This window comes from Mchenga conophoros, linkage group LG8, assembly GCF_057382185.1.
Source record: "Mchenga conophoros isolate Kocher_MC1m ecotype Shallow Benthic linkage group LG8, M_conophoros_male_GT1.1, whole genome shotgun sequence".
NCBI lineage: Eukaryota > Metazoa > Chordata > Actinopteri > Cichliformes > Cichlidae > Mchenga > Mchenga conophoros.
Window position 1 is genome coordinate 17742405 of NC_140533.1, and position 23746 is coordinate 17766150.

A 23746-nucleotide genomic window follows, 5' to 3' on the forward strand; every position below is an offset into this window, starting at 1 on the left:
GATAATGTCTCGAACAAACCACATTCTGCACCTGCTTGAGCGGCATGGTTTATAACTCTACAGATGAGAGCCAATTTGCCACATGTCAAGATTTTTTGTGTGAATTTAAAAAGAAACAGCAGTAGCAAAGCATGTTTTCAAGAATCCTACAATTGGTGTCCTACGTTCATAAACACAGAGCACAAGTTAGTGAAATCCATCCATTCTCTTTCTTTCTTATAAATCATTCTGCTTGATGCAACACAGTGACAAGTTCAAATGTCATATTTCCTGTTCAAAACCCGATTGATGGGGGTTCATCCTGGCCCCAGAGTTGTATTTTATGTCATGTCACTGTTGCTTTATATAAATCTCTGTTGATTTTAGTTATCAGAAGTAGAAGGAAACCAGTCCTTTAAGTTTTACAGAGTTCAGAATAGCTAGTTCAGATGCTATGGAAGCCTCCTCCTGCAACTGCAAATTCTACATTAGTTTTTTCAATTTTATTAAACTTTATTAAACTTAAACTTTACTAATTTAGCAGATGAGCCAAGTCAGACACATTACTGATCCCAAGAGGTAAATCAAAGTTATTCTTATTATTAGTTCATTTAGTTTAGTCAAAAAGTTTGAGATGATCTGAATTTTACTCATTTTGACTCATCCATAGCTTTATAAGGATAAAAAAAACATTTTTGAACTGTGCTGTTTTTGTGTGTGTTGTGTTCGTGTGCCTGTGGGAACGTAGCACAGATTACAACACTGTAACTCCACTGTTTACTAACCCCACTATGCCTAAGCTGAGCAGAAAAAAAAACCAACAAACACTGTCAACAGTTTTTTCAGCTAGTTTGTTTTTTATTCAGTGATCACTTTACAGTGGGTACAATACCATCTCAATATACAGCATCATATATCCTATAAAATACATGGGAAGCATTTAGAGAAGGGTCCAATCAGACTGCAAGTCTCCCTCTCCCTGTTCTCTTAAAGAACCAGTTTACAGGGAGTCAATTCACCCAAAAGTTAAAAGGAGTGCTTGTAAACTATATGACGAATGTTGATTTCAGTCCAACACCCCAAAATCCTGCCGATGGCTCTGCAGACACTTCAAACTTTGCCTCAAACACTGATTATTCAACTGAATGTTATAAATTCATCTCATAATTACCACTACAGTGGTGGAACAAACCACATGCAGGAAAAAAAAGAAAAAAAGGAGTTAACACAGTGTCAGGTCAGTCTGTCCACATACCACTCAATGCTTTAAGAGTCAGTCTGAACCAAAAACATTCACAGTTTCATTGCAATCTCCCAATGAGCTGATCCTAAAGACTGTTCTCTTAACTGAAACCCCAAAAAAGAAATATGGCAAGTTTGTTCCAATTCACAGGTTTTTTCCCCCCACAGGAAACTAAGTGGGGCTTGGGGAGCGTGCAGTTTCTCAGCAAGTAAAAATAATAATAATAAAAAAAGAAAAAGTCTATAAACATAGACTTTCAGGGGCGGTTTGCAGCACTGCTCAGACAACACTTCACTTTCTTGTCTCTTTGTTCTGTCTTTGCTCACAGAGTTAAACCTTCTTAATGCCTCTTAAAGTTCAGTCTCATTTCTCCCCCGCAACATTTGTTCATGTATATTCAGATTTGCGTATATAGTTGGAAGGCACATATCCTCGCCGACCGCCCGCCTCCCCCAGCCACCATTCGCTGTTGCCGTTCATGTCCTTGAAGTCGAGAATTCGCAGTTGCTCATTGGCTGAGATGCTCAGTTCATTGGCGCAACGGGCGGTGAAGGAGTAGAGGGCATAGTAGATCTGAAATGAACACGTCAGAGATGTCTTTAGTGTTTTTGGTCACTAGGGGGAGCAGATCTTTCCAATACAACTGGAATATTTGCTTATTTACACATCCAGTAACGCCTGAATGAAGTTGACTCTTTTGGCATCATAAATCCATTTATAGAGATATTTGAGCAAATAAAATCTTACCTGATGTCCGTCCACTTCACTCTCCTGTTCTGGTTCTGGCTCTGGCTCGATGTACTCCTCTCTGGAATAAACAGGTTTCTTCTGATTGCTGCTGTCTCCGTTTCTCCACTGATATGAACTGTAGCTTTTGTCTGTGTGTCCATACTGCTGCGAGTGATTGTCACGTTGCGAAGAATAAGAGTCTGTCTCAGAGAGGTCCGACATCTCCTTGTGTCCGCTTGAACTTCCGTAACTCGTGTCGTACGAGTCTCTGTGACTGCCCGAGTGCCGGTAAGAAGGCTCTACGTCTCTGTGACTGGAGGTATTTCGGTGCGTTTGATCTGAAAACTCCTTGCGGTTTGAGGGGTTTCGGGGTGAAGAGTTCATGGAGTTGCTCTGACTGGCAGAGTCGGGGTGCGGTACGTCTTTCTGGTGACTCCTACGAGATGAGGCAGAGTCCCGCGACGGCTGTGGGGATGAATGGCTCTGGGATTGCGTAAAGCTGACAGTGGCTGTTTCCTGGTTAAAGGTCAGCGTGCTGTTGCTGTTCTGGCGGGAGAAAACAGGGGAGGAGCCACCGTAGCCCGACTCATTGGACGACTGGCTCTCGATGGAGACGTCTGAATGGCTCCTTCGAGGATTGTAGGGTTTGAGGAAGGAGCTGTATACGAAACCCGTGCCGACTGGAAAACAAGAATATCAAGATTATATTGCTGCAACATTTGGCTGAAGAGTATATCAATTAAAGTAGACAAAAAATAAACACTACCTCCATTATCAATTAGCCAGCGGTTCTGGCTTCCCATGGGGTCCTGCTGTTTGATTACACCCACAAGGTCTCCCTCTTGTATAGAGACATCCAGATCCTGCGCAGCATTAAAATTCCTATCTGCCTGGTAAAGTTTCTCAGGGCCAAAGCGCACCAGAAGTTCTGCACGGTGCTCGTCTGTCTGCGGGACGTGGCTGGGCTAAAGGATGCCAAAGACATTCGTTTAGATCATTGGCAAAACTCCTTTGTTGTTTTGTTTGAATAAGAAATGAAATGTCATCACAATTCTACTCACAGGTCCCTGGACTTGCTTTTTAGAAGTCTGCTTCTCCAGAGTTTTCTTCTCAAAGGGCTTTTTTGTGGCGGCGGAGGCCGGAGGCAGGTTCTCTGGGCAGAAGCTAAAGCTCTGAAGAAGCTGGAGGACTTGACTGTGCTCTTCTTGAAACTGTGAAATCAGGTTGCTCCCCGTGCCAACTTTGTTAGAAAACTGGACATAAAGGTAAAGAAAAAAAATCAGAGTTAAAAAAATATATATATAATTACACACTCACACTGCATTTAGACGGCCTGATCATAGTCCTGAGCCACAGCCACCTACATCTAAATCTTTTAAACAGTATTTTTACATTAAAGATACCCAAACGTATTTTTATTAAGAAAAAGTCAGATTTATGCTCCTCCCACACTGTCATAAACAAACACTCACAACCTGTAGGAGTGGCTTCAGCTCTCCCAGCGTCGTCTTCATGAAGTCCTTCTGGGCTTGAGCGAAAGCCCTCACGCAGCCTGTAAAAAGCTCTTCTGCCACGCCGTGGAACTTCGGTAGCTCGTCCAGAAGTTGGGCGTTGAGCGCTTCGTAAGTATTGCGTGTCACCTGCAGCTCTTCCTGGGTGCGTCTGTCTTTAAAGCGATCGGCGCGCTCCTTGCAGTTGTCGTAGTCCAGCAGCTTATCGAAGCGCTTCTGGATGAGTTTGTGGGGCCCGGCAAACATGAGGAGGAGCTGGGTGAGCGGGTTGATGACTAAGGCCTCTGTGCGCTCCTTCTGCTCGACAGATGATGCGGGCAGATAAGGGATCATCAGAGGTTGTGCTTTCACAGTGTAAGTAACGGTAAGGAGAAGAAGAGCACTTACAAATTCTGTAAACTTTTTGTCGCTGATGTAGCGGTGAGCTCTCTGAAATCGGTCGGGATCCAGCACACTGCGCTCCGTGTAGATGTCACAGAAACTGATGGCTGCCAGGACCTTCACAGATGCTGATTCCTGATGACAGGTGCATTTTCACAGTTATTATACAGTATATGAAAAGAAAAGATATGCAGGAGTTGTATTTTACTATCAAAATGTCTTAGGTAATATGTCAAACACTATGCACTACCAATCATTTTAAAGACTGCCAAAATAAATAAAAGCTTCAGCTACTATTAAGATAATGAACTCCTACCCTGATATGCTGCAGGTACAGGGAAATATCTCTGATGAAAGACTTGATCAGTCTCTCTTGCAGCCTGAACCTTTTTTCAGCTTCATCAAACGCTTCATCTTTAATCTGGGGAAAAACACAGAACATCAGATCAAGCATTTTTCAGACAAGCGCGCTTTCATCTGCGACATTCTCTCCAAACACTTCCACCGATGGCGGGAAATATACCTGCGGTGAAATTCCTGTGAGTTGCTTCAGGTGGCTGCTGACGCGGTTCGACTTCTTGATAATCGAGTGCATGCTCAGCTTGGAGATCTTGTCGATGAACGTGTCTTCGTCCCCTTTCCTGTACTTCACCACTGTGGACAGCAGAGGGAAAACTTGAGCCGTCAAACCAGCCCTGACCGCATATTTAAGAACCCGACAAGCACAACTCAAGCACAGACAAAACAAACTGACACCTGTCACTACATTTTGAGCTTGCTGGAAATACGCGAGGGCAAAATGTGGATTTTAATTAACACCCGGATGCTTTACCGAGATCTTTTCGGCGCTTGTACTCGTTGATGTTTACATTGATGTCCTTGACGGCCTGCACGGCCTTAGTGAGCTGGGCCCGGTCATGGTGACTCTCCGGGGTGGCCCCGAGCAACTCCGTCAGCAGCAGCGGGTAACGCATCACTCGCTGCACCGGCTTAATCAAGAATGAGCCCAGGTTGATGTAATTCGTTTTACCCCTGAAAGGAGGGCAGAGACAACAAGCAGCATTTGGGTAAGAGGAAAATGAGAACATGTTACACTTCAGCACATAAGCCACAGCTTCCTCCCATGTACATGTCTCAGCATGATGGCGATCATGTGGATAGGACTATCCAATGACGTGGAACCATCACCACATATACATAGACTCTGATGATGGCAGGTATCATAGCAGGGGAGGCAGAGGAAAAAAATTACTTAGCTTTAATGCAATCTACAGGACTAATGTTTGACACAAGTAAACATGAATGAATGAAATAAGACAGTGAAAACAATATAATCATTTAATTTGGTTGTTTTCAGCTGGAACTACATTTTTCTGGGTATCAGCTTTAATTTATAGGTGAGGTTCACCAAATTTCACAAGTTTATGACACTGAATACAGCCTGATTCTGTCCAGACCAGCAGGCCATAAATATACTTCAAGTGTTTTGTCAAAAAATATAAGACTATGCTGCAATTTTAGTCCAGGAGATGGCATTAGATGAGCATAGAAGTTTATTTCCACGACTGAAAATACTTTTTTTAGCCAGGTAGAGCCTAAAATTTCAAGTTATCTCAAAATTTCAACCTAATAATTCCTTTTTTTAAGTTATTTTCTCAGAAATTTGCATAGGAGTTGAAATTTTGAGATAATAACCCAAAGTCTTCAGTAGTGGAGCCAAGCTTCCACAATTAGTTCATTTTTTAATCGAACTCTTTCATCCAACCACCAGGAAAGAAGAGGATTAAAAAAGACACTGAAATAAACATTTGTCTGCATAGCAACAGTAAACAAAACACATGCGCATGCAAAACACAAACAACGCAATATTTTCCATTTTCCAGCTAAATCCAGAAAAGGAAAATGGAAATAATTAAAAAGGAGAGATGGTTTTAAAGTCCTCCACACTCATTTTTTAGCCATCGCACGTTGTAAAACACACACATGCACAAACACGGATCACTTTTAATAGGTTAGTTAGCGACAGTCATGCTGTCAAAATGATTCTCATGCTGGAAATCATGACAATACTCGTTATGGAGACTTACCACTCGAGATAAATGGCCCTGTTGAAGGATAAATGGGAAGAAATAGAGAAATGACAGGAACAAGGTTTACACCGTGAGCTTGAGCCTGAACTTTCAGGAATGTTAAAATCTTAAACCATAGAGTTCACTTTTGTATTTTGGATACTGGTCTATACATATTATACATATATTTGGTATATTGTAGCTTATATTTGTAAATCCTGGCATTTAAGCATAATGTCTTTTTAATCCCACTATGGGCCCTGGACCGTCCATAGTTTCGTCTCTGTTCACTTCCACGGGGTTGAGACGACAATAAAGCTCTCTTTGACTTTGTCTTACGATCTGACTAAAAACTAAAGGGCGAATCGAAACGAATGAGACTTTGAAGCCAGCTCCACCCGCCGTTGTTATGGTTTTGTTTGGTGGATTCTCTTTGAAACCTGGACGGATGCCCAGGCTGGCAGTAAAACTTCAGCGCAATCAACAACCACTGGCAGTTTCTGGAACGGGCCAGCACACGTGACCTTTTCAAAGCCTTGTATGTTGCAACATATTTAAAAAGAGTGCTAACACCATGAGGAGGCTACCAAAAACGGACACTAGCAACCTGTTGTCAACAAGGAATTAGCAGCGAGCATAGTTGAGCTGTACAATGTCCTCTTTCCTTTTGTTTTCTAAACACAGCCTCCTTTCCCCCCCTTTAACATCTTCCGGCCTAACACAACCCGTGTTTATCTTTAACTTTAGAGCGATAACCACACATAACAGAAACGCGCCAGTGTAAACTCAAGTATCTGAGTCACTTATGCTGAAACTGGACAGGTGAGACCAGGTAGGACACATTTCTGAACTGCTTCACATAACTCAAGTCTACAGACATACAGAGCACACTCCCTTCAGCAGTGACTAAAAACGAGACGTCTCTCTCGTCTTCACTGATTAAACAGCTGTTTAGTTTGCAGATGTACCAGAAAATGAACTTCACTTCCATAACTCGCCTACACGCTGCAGTTCAAAGTTCAGAAATCGCTTCCACAAGCTATGAAGTAACAGGAAAATCTCAACGTACACTATACAAAAATTCATTACATAGTATATTTAGTATTCTTCTTCAGCTTTTCAGCTATAAAACTCATTTAAATCCAAGTACGATGACCCAGTGACATTATGAAAATGTTTTAATCATTTTTCCACCTTTTGAACTCGCTCGGCAAACACTCTGTTAATGTTCCACTGAACCCACTCTTGCCTTTGTGTTTTCATGCTCACACAGCATGCATGTTTTCAGTCACTCCCATGCAAACATGGCTGAAATCTCAACTTAAAGAGCAAACCTTTAAAGGGTGCTTTGTGTGTGTGTGTGTGTGAGACTCACCTCAGTCTCTTTAGACACTCCAACACGTGGTGTTGGATGCTGTCATCTTTCTCGTAGGTCTCCAGCAAAGAGATGGCATCATCGTGATTTTGGCAGTAGAGCTTGTAAACCTCCTCCAATTCTACCTTGAAGTCCAGGAATACCTTACCTGAGAGGGAATGGTACAGAAATGCAATGTGTTCATTATAAAAAGCAAAGTGTGCAGGAAGAGGTCCATTCATTAAAAGAAAAAAAATTAAATACACAAAGATTTCCTGTAAAAAACATAATTCTTCTTAAAAATCGCACGCGCACATTCACAGATGACCTCCTTGATGGCAGATTGATTTTTAAGTGTATTCAGAGGCTCATTCGGTCAGTAAAATTCAACTAGGTGACAGATTTGGATGAACTAAAGCAGAAAAGTACAAAGCATAACATGGAAAAGAAGTATTGCTTTTCTTAAATATCAGGCTGTTTACCTATGGAGTCAGTCTCGTGCAGTGAATTCAACAGCCGCTGTGACAGGTCAATCACTGAGCTGATGTTGCCAAAGAGCCCCTCGTAATCCACATTCTTCACCTTTGGGAAGACAGAACGTGTTAAAATAAGCAAAAATTATTGGTTTTTTAATTGAATATGGCGCCACATATCAGCTATATGCCATTATTCCTGTATGTATTTATCCATTTGTCAAATTTTCCAATGCTTCTGCACCAACTGTCCCACACACAGCTGCTTTATCTTGTATTTGCTAAACTCCCTTTTTGTCCTAACGTGGCTGGAAACACAATGTTTATCATCCTTTTACCTGCTTCTGCTGCAGAGGCTCAATGATCTCCTCGACACACATTTGAAGATCTTTGATGTAGTCCCTCTCTGTCTGCAGCAGCTCCTCGATGACCTTTGACCTCTTTTCTAGCATCCTGGTCTCTGGATCCTCAGACCCCGTGCTGGTGCTGGGCGTCGCGGAGACAGGGGCGGACTCCAGAGTTTTAGGTTCAGACGGCAAAAGCGTCATCTCTGCAAAAACAGGAAAGCGTTCGAACATTTTACATCAGTGTTTTACGTTTTTGTCAGAATAACTGTTTAAAATCTAGTTCTTGCAGTTTTTTGTTAAGAGGTGAATTTCCTCTCTAGTTTATCACTTGCTGCTCTCGCCAAGGTGACAGTAAGCAGAGTCAAGAGAAGAAGTTTCCCATCCCACGTCTCCTCTCATTTGTAACCAAACACGCTCTTGCCCAGCCACCCGGTCTGCCCGCTGCTCTTCGTTGCCTAGCTTTTGATCAATGTCTCCGCTATCGCTCACGGAGGCCTGATCTCTTCGGGAGCCCTGAACTGGAGGGAAAGCCTTGTTTACGCGCCGCTGCTTTTTATGAATGGACATAAAACTGGAGTGGACTCGGGCCTTTTGTGTGCAGGACAATAGCTTGCAACAGCAACTACAGACACACAGGCTCTATGGACTTTAAAGATGAGACAGTTAGAGAGGGGAAGAGAGGATGAAAAGATAACAGAACTGGTGGGTGTTGAGAACGGGATCCATCTGTGTCACACATGTACGCTGAACCCACTGCAGGTGGAACACACATGCAAATCCTTCAATACCACAAAGCAAAAAATAAACGACGCTGCAAGTCCAAGGTCCACTTAGAGAAAAAAAAGTGTTAGTGTATGAGCACCGAAATTATTCATCATGCATTTAAACAATTTAGCCATTAATGTATCATCTGATATTAGAACAGTAAGGGATGCAAATATTCCTATTTGCAGTGTGGCAAATAAAACGATTAAACAGCATCAAATTAAGGCATATATTACATATTAGATGTTTACATTAGTGCAAATGCACATAAAGATTTATTTGTTCCATCTTTTTGGTTTTAATTGAACCATAACTCATAAAATCGTGGCGATCGTGGCTCAAGAGTTGGGAGTTCGCCTTGTAATCGGAAGGTTGCCGGTTCGAGCCCCGGCTTGGACAGTCTCGGTCGTTGTGTCCTTGGGCAAGACACTTCACCCGTTGCCTACTGGTGGTGGTCAGAGGGCCCGGTGGCGCCAGTGTCCGGCAGCCTTGCCTCTGTCAGTGCGCCCCAGGGTGGCTGTGGCTACAATGTAGCTTGCCATCACCTGTGTGTGTGAATGTGTGTGTGAATGGGTGGATGACTGGTTGTGTAAAGCGCTTTGGGGTCCTTAGGGACTAGTAAAGTGCTATATAAATACAGGCCATTTACCATTTACCAAAATCTCACTGTTTCTCTCTCTTCTGTACTATCCGTTGACCCTGCTGGGACTTTAGTTTTACTCTCCCCTCTAGGTATTGGCTCAAGAAGAGGAAACACTGAGTAGATCCAGCGTGTGGCGTGTTGGACCGACCGACGGGGTGACGTCACCCTGCCTCCACTGACAGATGCTGTCGGAGGCTAATGAAGTTAACTCTGCTTACCCTCATGTTCCCCAGTGCAGCAGTACGCCACACAAACACACATTCAGACCACAACAAAGTCACAGCCTTGCGTCACATCCCTAACGGGACTAGAATATCTAAACTAGCTTCATGTTAAAGGAGTGTTGAAGACGAATTTAAAGACTCTAGAAAACCTTTTAAAAAAACAAACAAAAAAGCCCAACAAAAACTGGATGAATCCACACTTTGTAACTGCAGTGTGTGTTTGTGTGCGCATTCCTCGCCCTCCTCCTCACTCTCCTCACGTGACGGGGCTAAAGCTCAACTCAAAGGAGCTTTTCTCACCACTCGCACCCATGTGTCTCCCCACCCACGAGAAAGTAGTTCACCAATTAGTTTTTGAAAGTCACACGGTGACACAGAGGAAAAACAAAAGGCTCCCGCTTTAATTGGAAGCAATCGGCTCATTCCCACATTTGATCCCGCTCACACAAACGCGGCGATGGCGCATGCTCCACTTCACATGTTTTTCCGTACGCTTCTGACTCGCGAGGCCGCCAGACCGGATTTTGACCCACTTGTGTGGAATTTTATTTTTCTTTGTTGTGTAAAATAATGCAAAGAGGGTTTATTGTAGGCCTGCTTTAATGGCTGCGAATACGAGCCCAGAAACAGGTCGAGAACAAGTCACTTAGCAGTAAACTCAGCCAACAGGAAACACCCTTACAACAATAATTCCATATCTCTGTATGGAATGAGACACCTGTGACTACTGCCAATAATCAGGCCGATCCCTCAGCACAAACAGTAAATGTTATAAGTAATGAGCTTTCTCAATGATCTGAAGCCAGATGAGTTCTGTAAACTAGTTCTTTTTAATATAAAAAGGTCTAATTTTGTTCATTTTAAACACCATTGATTGCTAACCAGTAAACATTTAAAATACACAGTGCCTGCTAAAGTTTAGGAGACTGGGAGGGGGGTTTCTGTGAATTACATTCAAACACTGACCCAGTTACATTAAAAACAAACAAAGACTTCCTATTAAAGCCCTATCCAGGATAACTAATATGGGACATAATTAAAAATAAATCTTTTTTACTAAATGTCCTATAGAAATACTTCAGAATCTGCTGATTTTGGAGCAAAAACTGCCATATTTCTGCACCTTTAATAAAAAAGAAGTCCTATATACAGAAAGACGACTGTAAAAACATGACAAGAACCGGTCAGGGCTTCTTTTGAGGACAACAAATGATAAATAATCCATGACATCCTGATACTAAATGTCTATTTCCACAGTCAGGGCTCACAAAGGCATGGTGTCCCTATTTGTGATCAACAGGCTTCAACAGGTGAAATTGGAACAGGTGGAGAGAAGGGTTGAGAATAAAAAGTTTTCCTTCAGTTTCATGCTGGGATGGTTCTGGGATTTACTGAGTAAACTTTCATGGAAATTCAGTGACAAACCTCTGCCTTATGAATCACATTCAGTACTGAGCTTATAGATAAAAGCACAAATCCTCAGCAGGGAGTATACGTCAATCAGCAGCACTATCAAGTGATGTAAGACAGACACAGCTCTTGCTAAACTGCGCTGTCAACCTTCTGTCATCCGGGGTGACTCACACATACTTGTTATGTGAGCGATACAGTCACAGCTGATACATTAGAACGGGCCACCATGAGTTCAGATATCAGACAGAACAAACAAACAGCAACTCTGTCAGAATTCCTGGGTTATGGATGCACAAAAAACAGATTTGACTGGAGAAAATTCCCAAGTAGGCTAAATATTAAATGCATAAAAGAAATAGATTTAATTTCACAGCCCTTTATCAAAGCTTTACATATTCCCTATGTCTCTCCAAAGCAAGGTGTTTTTACCAAGGGGAAAAAAAGGGGAGAGAAGACAAGATGTTGAGGCTTCACCCACCTGCTGTGTGCAACTTCCTCCAAAACCGCTCCAAAAACAAGCACACGCCCCTTCACGCATAGCGCTTCAAACAATGCTACCCATTCTAAGATAGACCATTGTCAATCTGAAGTCCAGCTCCCGAGGCTTGTGGAGGACGTGCAGGTCCATTCCAGAGCTCCAATTACCATGAGAAAGGATGGGAGCCCACCATCGTTACACACAAGCATGCACAACACCAGGGAGGACGGTAAAACCCGGAGCTGGACTGTGCCTGCTTGTTGTTCAGGTGTCCTGCATTAACTAAATTCTGACCTAAATCCATGCTGCATACAGTGTGCATCAGTGTTATCCTAGAAAACTAACTGTTTGCCGCAGAATGGCTGTAAGTATACTTTTATTTTGGCTCTATTAATATATAATCTGCTTGGGACCATTATGTTGTGCAGATTTGGAAAGGTTTGCTATGAGCTGCTGTGTGAGCACAGATCTATCTTGGCTAAAATCATCTGTCACTGTGTCATGCTCAACCTTATACGCCGAATGCAAAAGCTGATTTCTCTATTGAATGTACTGATGCTATTTAAGTCTATATGTGGGAATGTGTGTATGAATGGGTGGATGACTGGATATGTAAAGCGCTTTGGGGTCCTTAGGGACTAGTAAAGCGCTATATAAATACAGGTAAAAAAATAAAAATAAAATAATAATAATAATAATAATTTATGTCAAATACGCTGTTTTGATAGAGGAAAATCAAATTCCTTCTCATATATTACTTCCTCTTGATCCCAAATACAGTGCAGACAGAAGCATCTCCGCTAAATATGTGATTCTAAATGTATTTCACCTCATGTAAGGCACATGAGGTGTCCTTAATGTAATAAAATGTGCTGTATAAATAATAAAAAATCCATGCCACTTCTTGGATTCTTCACACAGCTTTCTTGATGGAAAAACACTTTTGATTTACTGCACCACATGAGCTCACATGTGGCTACAGCACCAGTTGTGAAAGAGATTGGGAGAAGTCCAGTTTCTGGAAGTGTAGTCCACTCCCGAGATTAATCTAGTTCACGTTTCCCAATGTGCTGACATCTTTCTGGGGTCCTCCTGTGCCAGCCTGAATTTTATCAAAATTAGGAAGCTGAGATTAAGCATCTACTCTCTAAATCATCTTTCTATTAAACTTGCATTTAAGTATATGTTTGGTTGGTTTTTACCCTTTGAGGATTTTATAGATTATATAAAAGTCAACGAAATTCTTTCCTTTTAAGAACTTCTGTGCGTTTATGATGTGTGACTTTGTTTCACAAACACAGCCAAGAACACTCGTCTCGCTCTCTGCTGCACTAATAGCTGTGCAAAGTCGAAAGTTTGCCCTGCACAGGCCGCTCTAAGGTCAGACACAATCAGTGCTGTGTGCTGTGCTTCAAAGTTCACCACGCAGTGCACGGTTGCCATAGCAACAAGAATAGCAGGGGCTCCCCCCCTTCCTCATATCAAACAAAGTTTTAAAAAGGCGGCAGTGCTTTTTTACTCGAATGCTCACACGGGCAAGTCTGCGAGTGTGTGATGGGACATGCAGCTGCTTGAGCACAAGCTCACTATAAAATGCCAACACTTGCAACAGCTTTTAAACTTCACAAGCCTTGACTTGTGATTACTGGATGCAATAAAAAAAAAAAGAGGTGACACCGGTTTGTGTCAACTTCTTCAATTTTTCTCAGACCTTCATTGAGTCAGCACACAGCTTACTGAAAAAGATTAGGGTTTTCTTTATTAGTCCGAGTTGTGCAACTATTCAAAACAACGACCTGCTCATGCATGCAAATGCACAAGAAAAGCCAATATGCTAGATTTTCACACGTTGCGTATGACCAGCTGTTGTCCCAGGTAGAAGGTCAGTTAAAAATGGAGAGGAAAAAAAGGAGTTTACTCAGTGACATACCATCCTGTTTATCTTTTTTAGGTTCAAATGTCAGAAGGGTCACATTCCTGCTCCTGGTAAACTCTCACAGCAACCTGTCTACCACGGCTGGCTTCAAATCTCATATAAGAAAAGCAGGCCGTGTGCTGATACGGGATTTAATTCTGTCCTTATTGCTCGTTCTTGGACGCCGAGTGATATAACCCAACTTGTTAACAAAAAGGACCAAGTGTACGAACAGCTACAGCATTTCTCTAGCTCATGGGGTAATTAAACAACATGAGGCTACAGTTTAATTAACATACTGAAATTAAAAAAAAGCTGGTACAATGTATACCAAATAGGGCCAAGAGTCTGATCCCTCGTTTCTTTTAAGTTTCTCAGCTCCCCTGATTTTTGTAAGGAACAATATGCAATTACTTCAAGAGAACTTGAGTTTTGCAAATGTGCAGGAAGTAAAAGCATTAAGTGGGGATCTATTCAACCACAAATGCAGTACAGTCTTCAGCCTTACTGAAAGGAAGAAGACAATGAGTCTTTTTGGGCTTCACAGTCACCTGCTCATGCATGCAAATGCATTTAAAAAAAACCCCATTATGCTATATTTTCACACTCATGTATACTTTGAGAGCTATGGCCCAAGAACTAGTGCTCTTCATGGGAAAATAAATGCAGTGTGATCAGAGTGTGAGAACGGTTTTCAGAGTTTGGGATGACGAAACCTGTGGGTTTATCCCTTTGCTAATTTTTAGACATGTAATAACAAAGACCTTGCTTGGGGCATCGTCGGTTTTCCCACAGCTAAAGAAAAATATGTTGTACACTTGCAATGAATGTCTAAACGCTGCAGATAGTAATCTTCATGCTTCCTAAAGAGCAGCTAAGCTTGTACGCTTCAGGTAGTCATAATAGTTTTGAGCTCCATCCATCCGCTTCTCCTTTTCAGGGTCCCGGGAGCCTATCCCAGCTATCATAAAACATGCACACTCCACACAGAAAGACCCCGGCCTGATGATGGAATTGAACTCAGGACCTTCTTGCTGTGCGGTTAACAGGTTAACATCCAGATTAATGTCCAAGTCTGACAAAACTCATGATATATATCATGAAGATGGCCAGATTCAAAAAGCTTCATTCTTGAGTCCAAAAAGAGAGATTGTACTCATATGAATGACATTTTTCATTATGTTGCATCACAATAAACTTGACCTCGGACTACCATCCTTGAGTCCAAATGGCTGTTTGTTCAAAATTACAAGAAGTGCCCTCCACAACTCCAACACATATGCACACATTCAACCAAAAACATTAAGACATAATGCCACAGACGAAGTCTTGAAAATACAGCCAATGTTGCAACATAAAATATTTAAGTAATGTCTTTGGTGAATGAATTAAATATCTGGAATTTGCATCTACGTGAAGACTGACAACTATATAAGCCTGATGAATAAACTTGTACTTGTCAGGAGGACAACTAGTCCTAAAAGTGGGAAGTCCACCAGGTCAAAAACGAATATGCTGCATCTTTTCCCACAGTGTGACGTCAAATAAACAGATAACATCCGTCTTGATTCATGCAGGTACCAGCAGTGTCATCTAACACCAAAATAAAGCACGTAGAGATCTGAATGCTGTAGTTGCTGTGGCACCATCAATCTTTCAAACTCTTTGGAAAAGTTGGTACATTTAAAATTCGAAATAAAACACCTTAAATAATACATCGCTTAGCATTTTCATAGTAGTGGATAAAAAGCTATGTAAATGAAAAATGGCTTCAGATGAGATGGAAAAGCTAAACTATCACAAAATCTAGATGAAACTAGCATGATTATCAAATGGTTTAAGAAAGCCCGATGACATAATTCAAAAACAAAATCTTTAAGACGCCAGGATGGACCAAGTATAAAAATGGACACACCATACGAGCGTGGTTACTGGTGACTCATGCACACTTGAGTAAGCTGACTTAATTTTTTGCCGACTGACTTTTTTTTTTTGCTTGCCAGCATTGAGATAAGACGTCTTTACAGCATAGCTGTCAGACGATGTGAGATTTCCTGTCTTAACTCCTTGCTCCCCTACCCGAGCTCCCTCCCCACTGCCCACCAATAGCAGAGACTGTTCAAGGATTACAGTGGACAACACAGCATATGTTGCCAGATCATAGATGGATGACGACACATTACTCACACACAGGCAATAAAAAATTGCGTATACAGCAGATTATATTTGTTAGAAGTTCAAAAATGGGATCATAAAGCCACCACTACAATTTAATTGCTTCATTAGGCTCGTTTGTGCATTAAATTGGCTCAACTGTTAAGATATGTCTTCCTTCAAGAATAATTTTGCCAGTTGTTTTACCCTCCTATTTAAAGTAAGGAAGCCTGTAACAGAAGCAATCACGGACAAAAAAAAAACAAGCTAATTTTTCATTTTGTAATTTTTATAGTTCAACTCAATAGGGTTGTTTTTTTTGTTTTTTTAGGAAGCTGTTTAATAATGCTGGACTACAAAGAATAGAAGCTCTTGTCTATGTGTAAGGTTCATCTCAAAAAGCCTTAACCAACACCTCAATGTCACAGCGTAAGCCCAGTAAAGGAGATGGACTAATGTTTTTAGCCCTTCAATCAAATGCTTTACTCAGGACAAACCCCTGACAGGGCTGAAACAGTGTAACAAGATTAACGGATGACACTGCTGAGGCAAGTGGTGTGCGTGTGTGTTTTCAAAAATGCAATTATTTCTTTAATAAGCCTCCAGGGTCTTTCTAGCACACATGCACGCACACACATGCACGCATGAACTCAGAGTATCAGTCTAGTCCTGCAGAGAAGGAGTCAGGGCAGTGCCGGCCACTGCCTGGCACCAGACAGACCCCCGCCATCCACTCACCATGCTGACGCTAGGGATTAATACTTGGACTGCCGAAATGTGCGGTGGGGGCTGATGTGGACTCTGTGTGTCTGAGTGTGAGTGTTTCTAGGTGACTGGGGGAGGGGTCATGGGGCGCCACCTGCTTCATCTCAGACAAAACAAAGTGAGTCAAAGTAGTGCTCTCCCTCACTTACATTTACCATGAAAACCCCCCACAAAAGAATCCCACACATCCAAGTTTTATGTAGTTTTTGGAACTTAATATTAATAACTTAGTAACAAAGTAGCCAAAGAAATTTGTGTGTTGAATTCTTGTCTTTTAGTCATTAAAAATGTACGTGACCATTCCCATTAACTAATGTATACTATGAGTTTTTAGAGTCAATACTTTTAATGCAAAGATTCATCTTTCATTCATTCAGGTACTGAATTTTATACATGTAAGAGAATTAATTTTAAGGGGGTTAACCCTTCTTTATAACCCCAAAATGAGGTTCTTGAAATGCCAATATTGTTTTTAATGATTGATATTGTTTTCCTTCTTTTACTAAAACTCAGGTATCGTGACCATTTACAAATACTATTCAGTTATAAAAGCTGCTCTATTGTTCACTCAAAAACAATTTTTGAGTGATTTTGTTTTTTGTTGCATTTGGCTCAAATGTAAAATTATGGTAGGAAGTTTACATAGAGTCATGAGAATGTCATGGTAAATTTAGGCTTTTCAATATTAATTACTGTTAATTTAATTAACTGTTTTTCAAAGATATACATACAGGCTCATATATATGGCTCATATATATACACACATACCTCGACTAATTTTTGGTTAAGTTAACTTAGCAGAAATGGAAGTTCATTTAAATTGGTTGACTTCCTGGCTTTAAATGTAATTTAATTTCTTGTCTTTTAGTCATTACCACCATTACCACCTTGGAAAAAGAACAGTTCAAAAATAATATTAAAAGAACGATAAGTGTAGGTGAACTTCTGCCCAAAACTGTATATGTATAAATTTAGAAAAGATTTTTGTACAAAACAGAACAAATTCTGTCAGAATCAGAGCCACTTTAGGCAACAACCTTTTTAAGTGGGGAATTAACTGTAAGCCAGGCTCATTAAAACAATTAAGTCGACAAAATCTTGACCTTTCAGTCATGCAAGAACTGAGCAGACGAGTTACGTGTGCACACCATCAGTGAGTGGAGAGCATGAACACAAACAGGAAACACAAATGAGGAGAGCCAACAAGAGCCAAGTAAAGAACCTACAAAACCCGTTCTGCAGTTTCTTATGACTACAAAAACATGACAGCTCACTTTCATCTGAGATAGGTGATACTGAGACACACACACCACTTTCAGCACTCACTCTTAAATGAGGTAGGAGGTGAGTGTGACTAGTCAGCACTCTGAGGCCCCCCAACATTGATTAGAAAAGCACCTCTAGAGGTCACAAATGACAAGTGAGGACTGTCAACCTCTTAAGCCTGTTTTACCCACAATAACTGTGACTGAGGCCTTCATGGCCTATAGAGTGATGTTCACCAGAATTACAACTGATCAAGTGACCTGACTTGTGCAAATATGGGAAGCACCTTCTTTCATGTGACAGTATCTTTTTGTTTACCTTGCTTTTTTTTCCTGGTGGTGGCATACTGGGACTGTTGCAGTGAGCTTGGAGCAGTCTTCCTGTAGATGCTGTTACGATCCAGTGAGCCCACATAAACAGGCTTCCGGCCCATTTTTGAACTTGCGCTCCCCCCGCTTGACTCATATCCCTTCTCCTGCTCATCACTGTGCACAACAGGATCCTCAAATGGTTGTATTTCACCGAGGGCCAATGTTTGGTTCTGCTGCTCAACCCACTCCTCAGTCTTGCGATCTTTTGTAGGGTATTCCTCATATTGTGAATCTATAGACAGTGAACGCAAATCTCGGTATCGGTCTCGATACTTGTCTCGATACTCTTCCTTAGAGTATCGGCCATCATCCTCACGGTCGTAGTGGTCATAGTGGCCCGCAGCCCTCAGGTCAAGGTGTTCCCTTGTTTTGTAGTTCTGTCTGTGGTCGTACTGATCATCTCTCCAGTCATCTCCTGCGTCCTTGTATCTGTAATACCGGTCCCTCTCTTTATAATTCCAGCGTCCATCAACTTCAGAGTCATACTGGTGTCTTCCTCTACTGGTGTACCGTTCGTCAGCTCTTCGGTGAGCGTCCCTGTTATCTTCTCTGCGGTCATAGTGATGGTCGGCACGCCGATCGTAGTGATAGTCCTTCTGTTTTCGCTCATCATAGTAGCGGTCCTCATCTCGACGATGGTGAGAGTCCTCGTCTCTGGAGCGATGCCTGTCTTTCGAGTCATAATAATCCCTGTCAGGGTCACTGTAGTATTCACGGTCCCTGTAATTGTCTCTGTGTGAATAAGTGTTTTTATGATCATGGTAGTCTTCAAGCTCACTGTTGTAACTTTCATGCTCTCTGAGATCATGTCTACGGTGTTTCCGGCTTTCATAGTATTTCTTTTCCTTGTCTTCGTAACGCTCATTGTATTTCCTTTCATAATAATCCCTGTGCCTGTATTTGTCATTGTACTCATACTCCTCCATGTCACTGTGACTACGATGGTCATAACGTTCAGAGTCACTTTCTCTTACCCTGCCATCTCTCCTTCTGTCCTTGTCCAGTGTACTATAACCTTCTTGAGTTCTGAAATCATGAGTTCCTTGTTCTTGTGGCACTCTGTTGTAGCCCTGGTGGCTGTAATCTTCAGGACCCTGATAAAAACAATGTTTGCCTTTCCATTCTGATATCCTCAAGTTTAGGTGACCATCTTCTGAACGAGGGTGAAAGTAAACGTCCTGGCCTTGAGGCCTTGTATCCATGAAAGCTGCCCTATGACGGTCTTCATACTCCCAGCTCTGTTGGTGGATGACGTTGCCCTGTGTAACTTGGGCTTGGTACTGCACTTGCCACGGAGGTGGTACATGCATAGGAGGCTGTATCGGGCCAACGGGTACCATTGGGCCAACGGGCACCATTGGGCCAGCTGGCACCATTGGGCCACCATGTACTGGCATAGGTGGAGCTGGAAGTGGGTCACCGGGATGCGCTAATAAGACTGGTCCCTGAGGAGTGCCAGGAGGAACGACTCCATACCCTGGATATCCAACCTGTTGCTGCTGTAGCTGCAGTTGTTGTAAATGTTGCAGATGGGCAATCCTTTCCCTCTCTTTTGCCAAGTCAGCGTCCCCCAGCTCCTCCACGCTTTTTCCTCTCCTCATTGGAGCACCACCTGGATGATTCCAATCCACTGGACCAAACATGACTGGGTTGCCATAAACTGCGGGGCTCTTCATGCCTCCTGCTGTTTAAATCAGCCTGCCTGGAGCTGATACAGTTTCTTGCTCAACGTGGCTTAAAATCTATTTCCAAAGTCCTGCATTCCATAACAAAGCGCTGTGGGAGACTCCACCTGCCTGACATATTGTCTGTAACTCTCCACTTGTTCTTTCTGCCTCCTCTCCACTGCCTCCGCAGGACTGCCTGGCCAAAGCACCTCCCCAACCCTCAGCGCAACTGAAACAGTCCTCCCCGTAGCCACCTCAGCGAATCATGGAAGGGAAGGAGTGGCCTCCTTGGGTTAATGATTCAGTAGAGTCACATGAGTGGAAGCTTAGCCCAACAGCTCCTCCCATTGTTTAAACTGGTTAGTAGCTGTGTTTGCAGGAAAACAGCCTGTCTGGAGATTTTCTTTGAAGGTAGATGAGGACAAACTTCACAGTCTGCCTTTGCATGCCCCCCCCCCCATCGCATGAACAATCCTGTCTTTTCTTGTATCCTGTTTTCTTTGTTTTTGTTCTTTCCGGTGGGCTTCAGTGCAATTCCCACCACATCACTGACCTAACTCACTTTCGGCTGCGTGTACAACCAGCTTTAGTATTGCTATTGTAACTTTCTGGTGTTATCTTTAACTCATTCACTGCCAGCCATTGGCAGTGAATGACGGCTATAGACGTCAATGGCAGTGAATGAGTTAACCTTGAACTAACTTCATCCTTACAGTTTGACTTTGCCCCTGCATATCATGAAAGTGCAACCACTAAGGCACAAAGACTGCCACGTGATGTCGTTGGAAAGAATTTCGCTTTTAAATGTATAAATGATTAAAAGATGAGTGTGAAGCAGCAAACAAGTAAAGTATCTGTATTTATTCACCGAGTGTGGAGAGGGAACGTCTTTGAAAGCATATGCAGCCTGATCAAGCCAGAGCAGCTAGTGAAAACGTAGCTGCTGGTGAGTACAATGAACTATTGTTGGAGACTGTCCCCGCTCTCAGAAGAGACACGATCCTTTGAGTGTGAGAAAAAAACTGGGCTATTCATAAAGCGGGAGTATAAGATCGCCTCCCTTAATCTCCATCAGTTCCAAAGGGACAGGTTTAAAGGGACCTGCTTAAACTAAAATGTTTAAATGTTTATGTGATACACACGGAAACATAGACATGAACTAGTTTTAATCTAAAACATAATTGGTTGGTTCACTGAATACCTAGTTTAGGAATTACAGGGCAAATAAAACCAGGCTAGTTTATAAAACCAGAGCTTATGTCTCAATAAAAGGCTTTACGAATGTTAAATTCAGAGAAGAAAAGTCAAAATGAAACACAAGCACAGATGCAGCTAAAACAGACTTCAGAGTCTGTGAATACATTACAAAATACAGCTGTTTTTAGTCTTGATTACTGTAAGTATTTAATATCCATGATTTAGCAACTCATCCGTCAATCCTCAGTTTCACAAGGTAGGACTGAGTATAGAAATCCTACTTAGACATTGTTCTTTTCTTACATCAGACTTGTTTAATTATCAGTTTTCAACATCTCAGCTTTCAATAGCAGAACACGACCGAAACTGTGTTTGTGTGCTTGGCTGCAGGAATGTCAAATACAGCATTCCTCTCTGTGGCTGTGTCCGCTTACGTGCATGTGCGGGACTTGATTAATAATTAGATTTCTTGCAAAAGCAACATCCAGAAATAAGGTCATATATTAAGCCTTTCTACTTTCTCATAGTGGGCCAACTGAGGGAAACCTGAATCTGACACGGATACTGCAAACCGTGACAAACAGATCAGGATCGGGCTGTGGTGTCGTGAAAGTTGAAGGGAGGCGTTTTAATTAAAAGGTACTCAAGGTCAAAGAGCTTAAAGAGAAAAGAAAACCCTGCACTTGTCTGTAAGAAAGGGAGCACTGTTTACTGCCACCAAGCACTTTTTAAAGGCTTTTTTAAACAGGCTTTGTCACATAATTACTATAGCATATAGAACATATGGTACTAGTTGGACAAAAAGATCAAAACATTAGCTTTTGGCACAGTTGTATCACATAAAACATTTTTGTCCTACAATATCCACAAACTCATACTAACTGCACATGAAAGAAATCATATCGAGATTATATGATGAACCTCAATAAGCCATATTGTGACATGCATCATCAGCTATAGGTTTGAGCCATACAAACAATACTTAAATGCATTTTTCTCCTCTTTTTATAACACGCTGTTCCCAAAACATTGATGCTGTTCATCTGGATGTAGCATTTTCAGTGGGAGGAATATCGTTTAACATTTCACCCCAAAAGGGACGTGTTTAGCATTTAAAACTTATTAATAAACCCTGATTAATGTAGCATGTGTTCAAAAATATTATCCCTGTTTATGGGTTTGAAGTGGCCTCAGGAAAGTAAATAAAAGGCAGAGCAGTGTTGAAGTTACTCCCTGCCTTGTCACAATAAGCTTCTATTGTCTTTTTGACGTCACACTTATAAACACACCCTGTAAAAGCATTCATTCCTAAGTGGCGCGTGTGTCTATACAGACACATAGCATCAGGATGACAAACGAGTTTTTTTGCTACAAAGATCCTGAAAGAATTCCTGATATGTGCACACCTTTATCCAAGCATTAAATGGGAATAACAAAGACAAATGTAATGTTGTACCTACACTGTAGACTAAAAGCTTTTCTTTGCAATGCTTTGATTATCATGTCGAACACTGTTTTCCTCTTCAGCAAATACCAAAGGAAAAAGGAGACCGAATATCTGATTTATTGCTGTGAATGGAGGGTGAAAGAATTCCTGCAGTGTTGTAAGGAAACAGAAAATATGTGGCTGTATGACCCTTAATGGAACCTGTAGCCACCAGATCCTGTTCCTGCCCTGAGGCTGATTGTTTTAGTAGCAAACACAAGACCAAGAATTCAAAAGCACAGGAGAGTGATTGATAAAATATAATCATTATGAGTGATTGGATTTAAGGCTTCTTAATGAAGACTAAAAAACTATTTTAAAGTGTATTAATAATTAATTAAACGAGTACATGCCCATACTACAGTTATCTGGTCTGCTTGTACTGTTGACAAAGTGATATACTTACTCACTATGAAAAAAGTAATAAACAGTGCTGTTTATACAAACAGAAGATAAATAGGGATCAGATTTTTTAAGTGTCCTTTTTTTTAGCTTCGCTACTATAAAAATGTCATTTTAATCCATTCTCAGATGGTGACATCAAAATGCACTACTGTGAAAAGGTCCTGGGAAAAAAAGACATCTCTTATTTCTTTTTATTTTACTGGGAACGTGGAAAAAATACGTGATTCAATTTACAGAAACATGCATGTAAACAAGCATATAAGACAAAAAAATCTGAGTTTGTACAATTCTATCGATAAAAGTCATCCATCTTTATATTTCTTAAGTACGTGGCTTTCAGATACTATTCATCTGTAGACAGTTTGTCTTTCTCTAATAGGCTGTTCCAATGCCAGCATGTTATCTAAAGATTACTCATTTACGGTGGACAGTAAAGCAGCTGAGGATTGGTTCCTCCCATAGTTTTACAGTTGTTTTGCTTTTACCAAGTTTATAGTGGTTTTCCACTTCTAAGTATTGTTATATTTCTATCATGATTGTTTAGGCATGCATCGCATGCTTGACAAGCAAGGATATATATTTTAGATGTTATAAATGTCTCTTTGTGTTCCTCTTCCTATCCCTGTGTAAAGCACTTGGATGTGTAGTGACGCAATAAAGTGAAAACTACACATAAATTTGACTCGAAATTCCACTAAAGAAAATTCTGTGTTTTTGCAACAGGCTGCTAGTACAAAGTGCCTAAAGGTCGAATTTATGTCTAGAAACACTGGTTCCTTAGGTGTCTTGTTTATGTTTGAATGATCTTTAGGTCATTATGAAGTGATTTATCTGCAATAAAATCCTCTGAAAATGGTCAGGTGCAAGGACTAGATTGGCTGCCTTTTCCCTCATTTTCAATGTCCACGGAA

The 23746-nt window shown here is 41.4% G+C and overlaps 1 protein-coding gene across 5 annotated transcripts in view; it reads right to left on the reverse strand.

The window, feature by feature from the left end:
- Positions 1–811: 811 nt before the first annotated feature.
- dnmbp (dynamin binding protein) overlaps positions 812–23746 on the reverse strand; it is a 48505-nt gene continuing 25570 nt past the window's right edge. For 2 of the 5 annotated variants that reach the window (XM_085284629.1, XM_085284633.1), the window contains 13 exons: positions 8078–8289; positions 7749–7848; positions 7288–7435; positions 5931–5948; positions 4676–4875; positions 4367–4497; positions 4160–4264; positions 3850–3978; positions 3424–3759; positions 3013–3204; positions 2718–2916; positions 1970–2631; positions 812–1795 (listed from right to left, as the gene is read on the reverse strand). In XM_085284629.1, the coding sequence (XP_085140755.1) occupies positions 1610–1795; positions 1970–2631; positions 2718–2916; positions 3013–3204; positions 3424–3759; positions 3850–3978; positions 4160–4264; positions 4367–4497; positions 4676–4875; positions 5931–5948; positions 7288–7435; positions 7749–7848; positions 8078–8289 (2618 nt within the window). In that variant the 3' untranslated portion in view covers positions 812–1609. Of the gene's footprint in view, positions 1796–1969; positions 2632–2717; positions 2917–3012; positions 3205–3423; positions 3760–3849; positions 3979–4159; positions 4265–4366; positions 4498–4675; positions 4876–5930; positions 5949–7287; positions 7436–7748; positions 7849–8077; positions 8290–18027; positions 20052–23746 lie in introns of those variants that run through there. The other 3 variants (XM_085284634.1, XM_085284631.1, XM_085284632.1) reach the window with 3 other exon arrangements.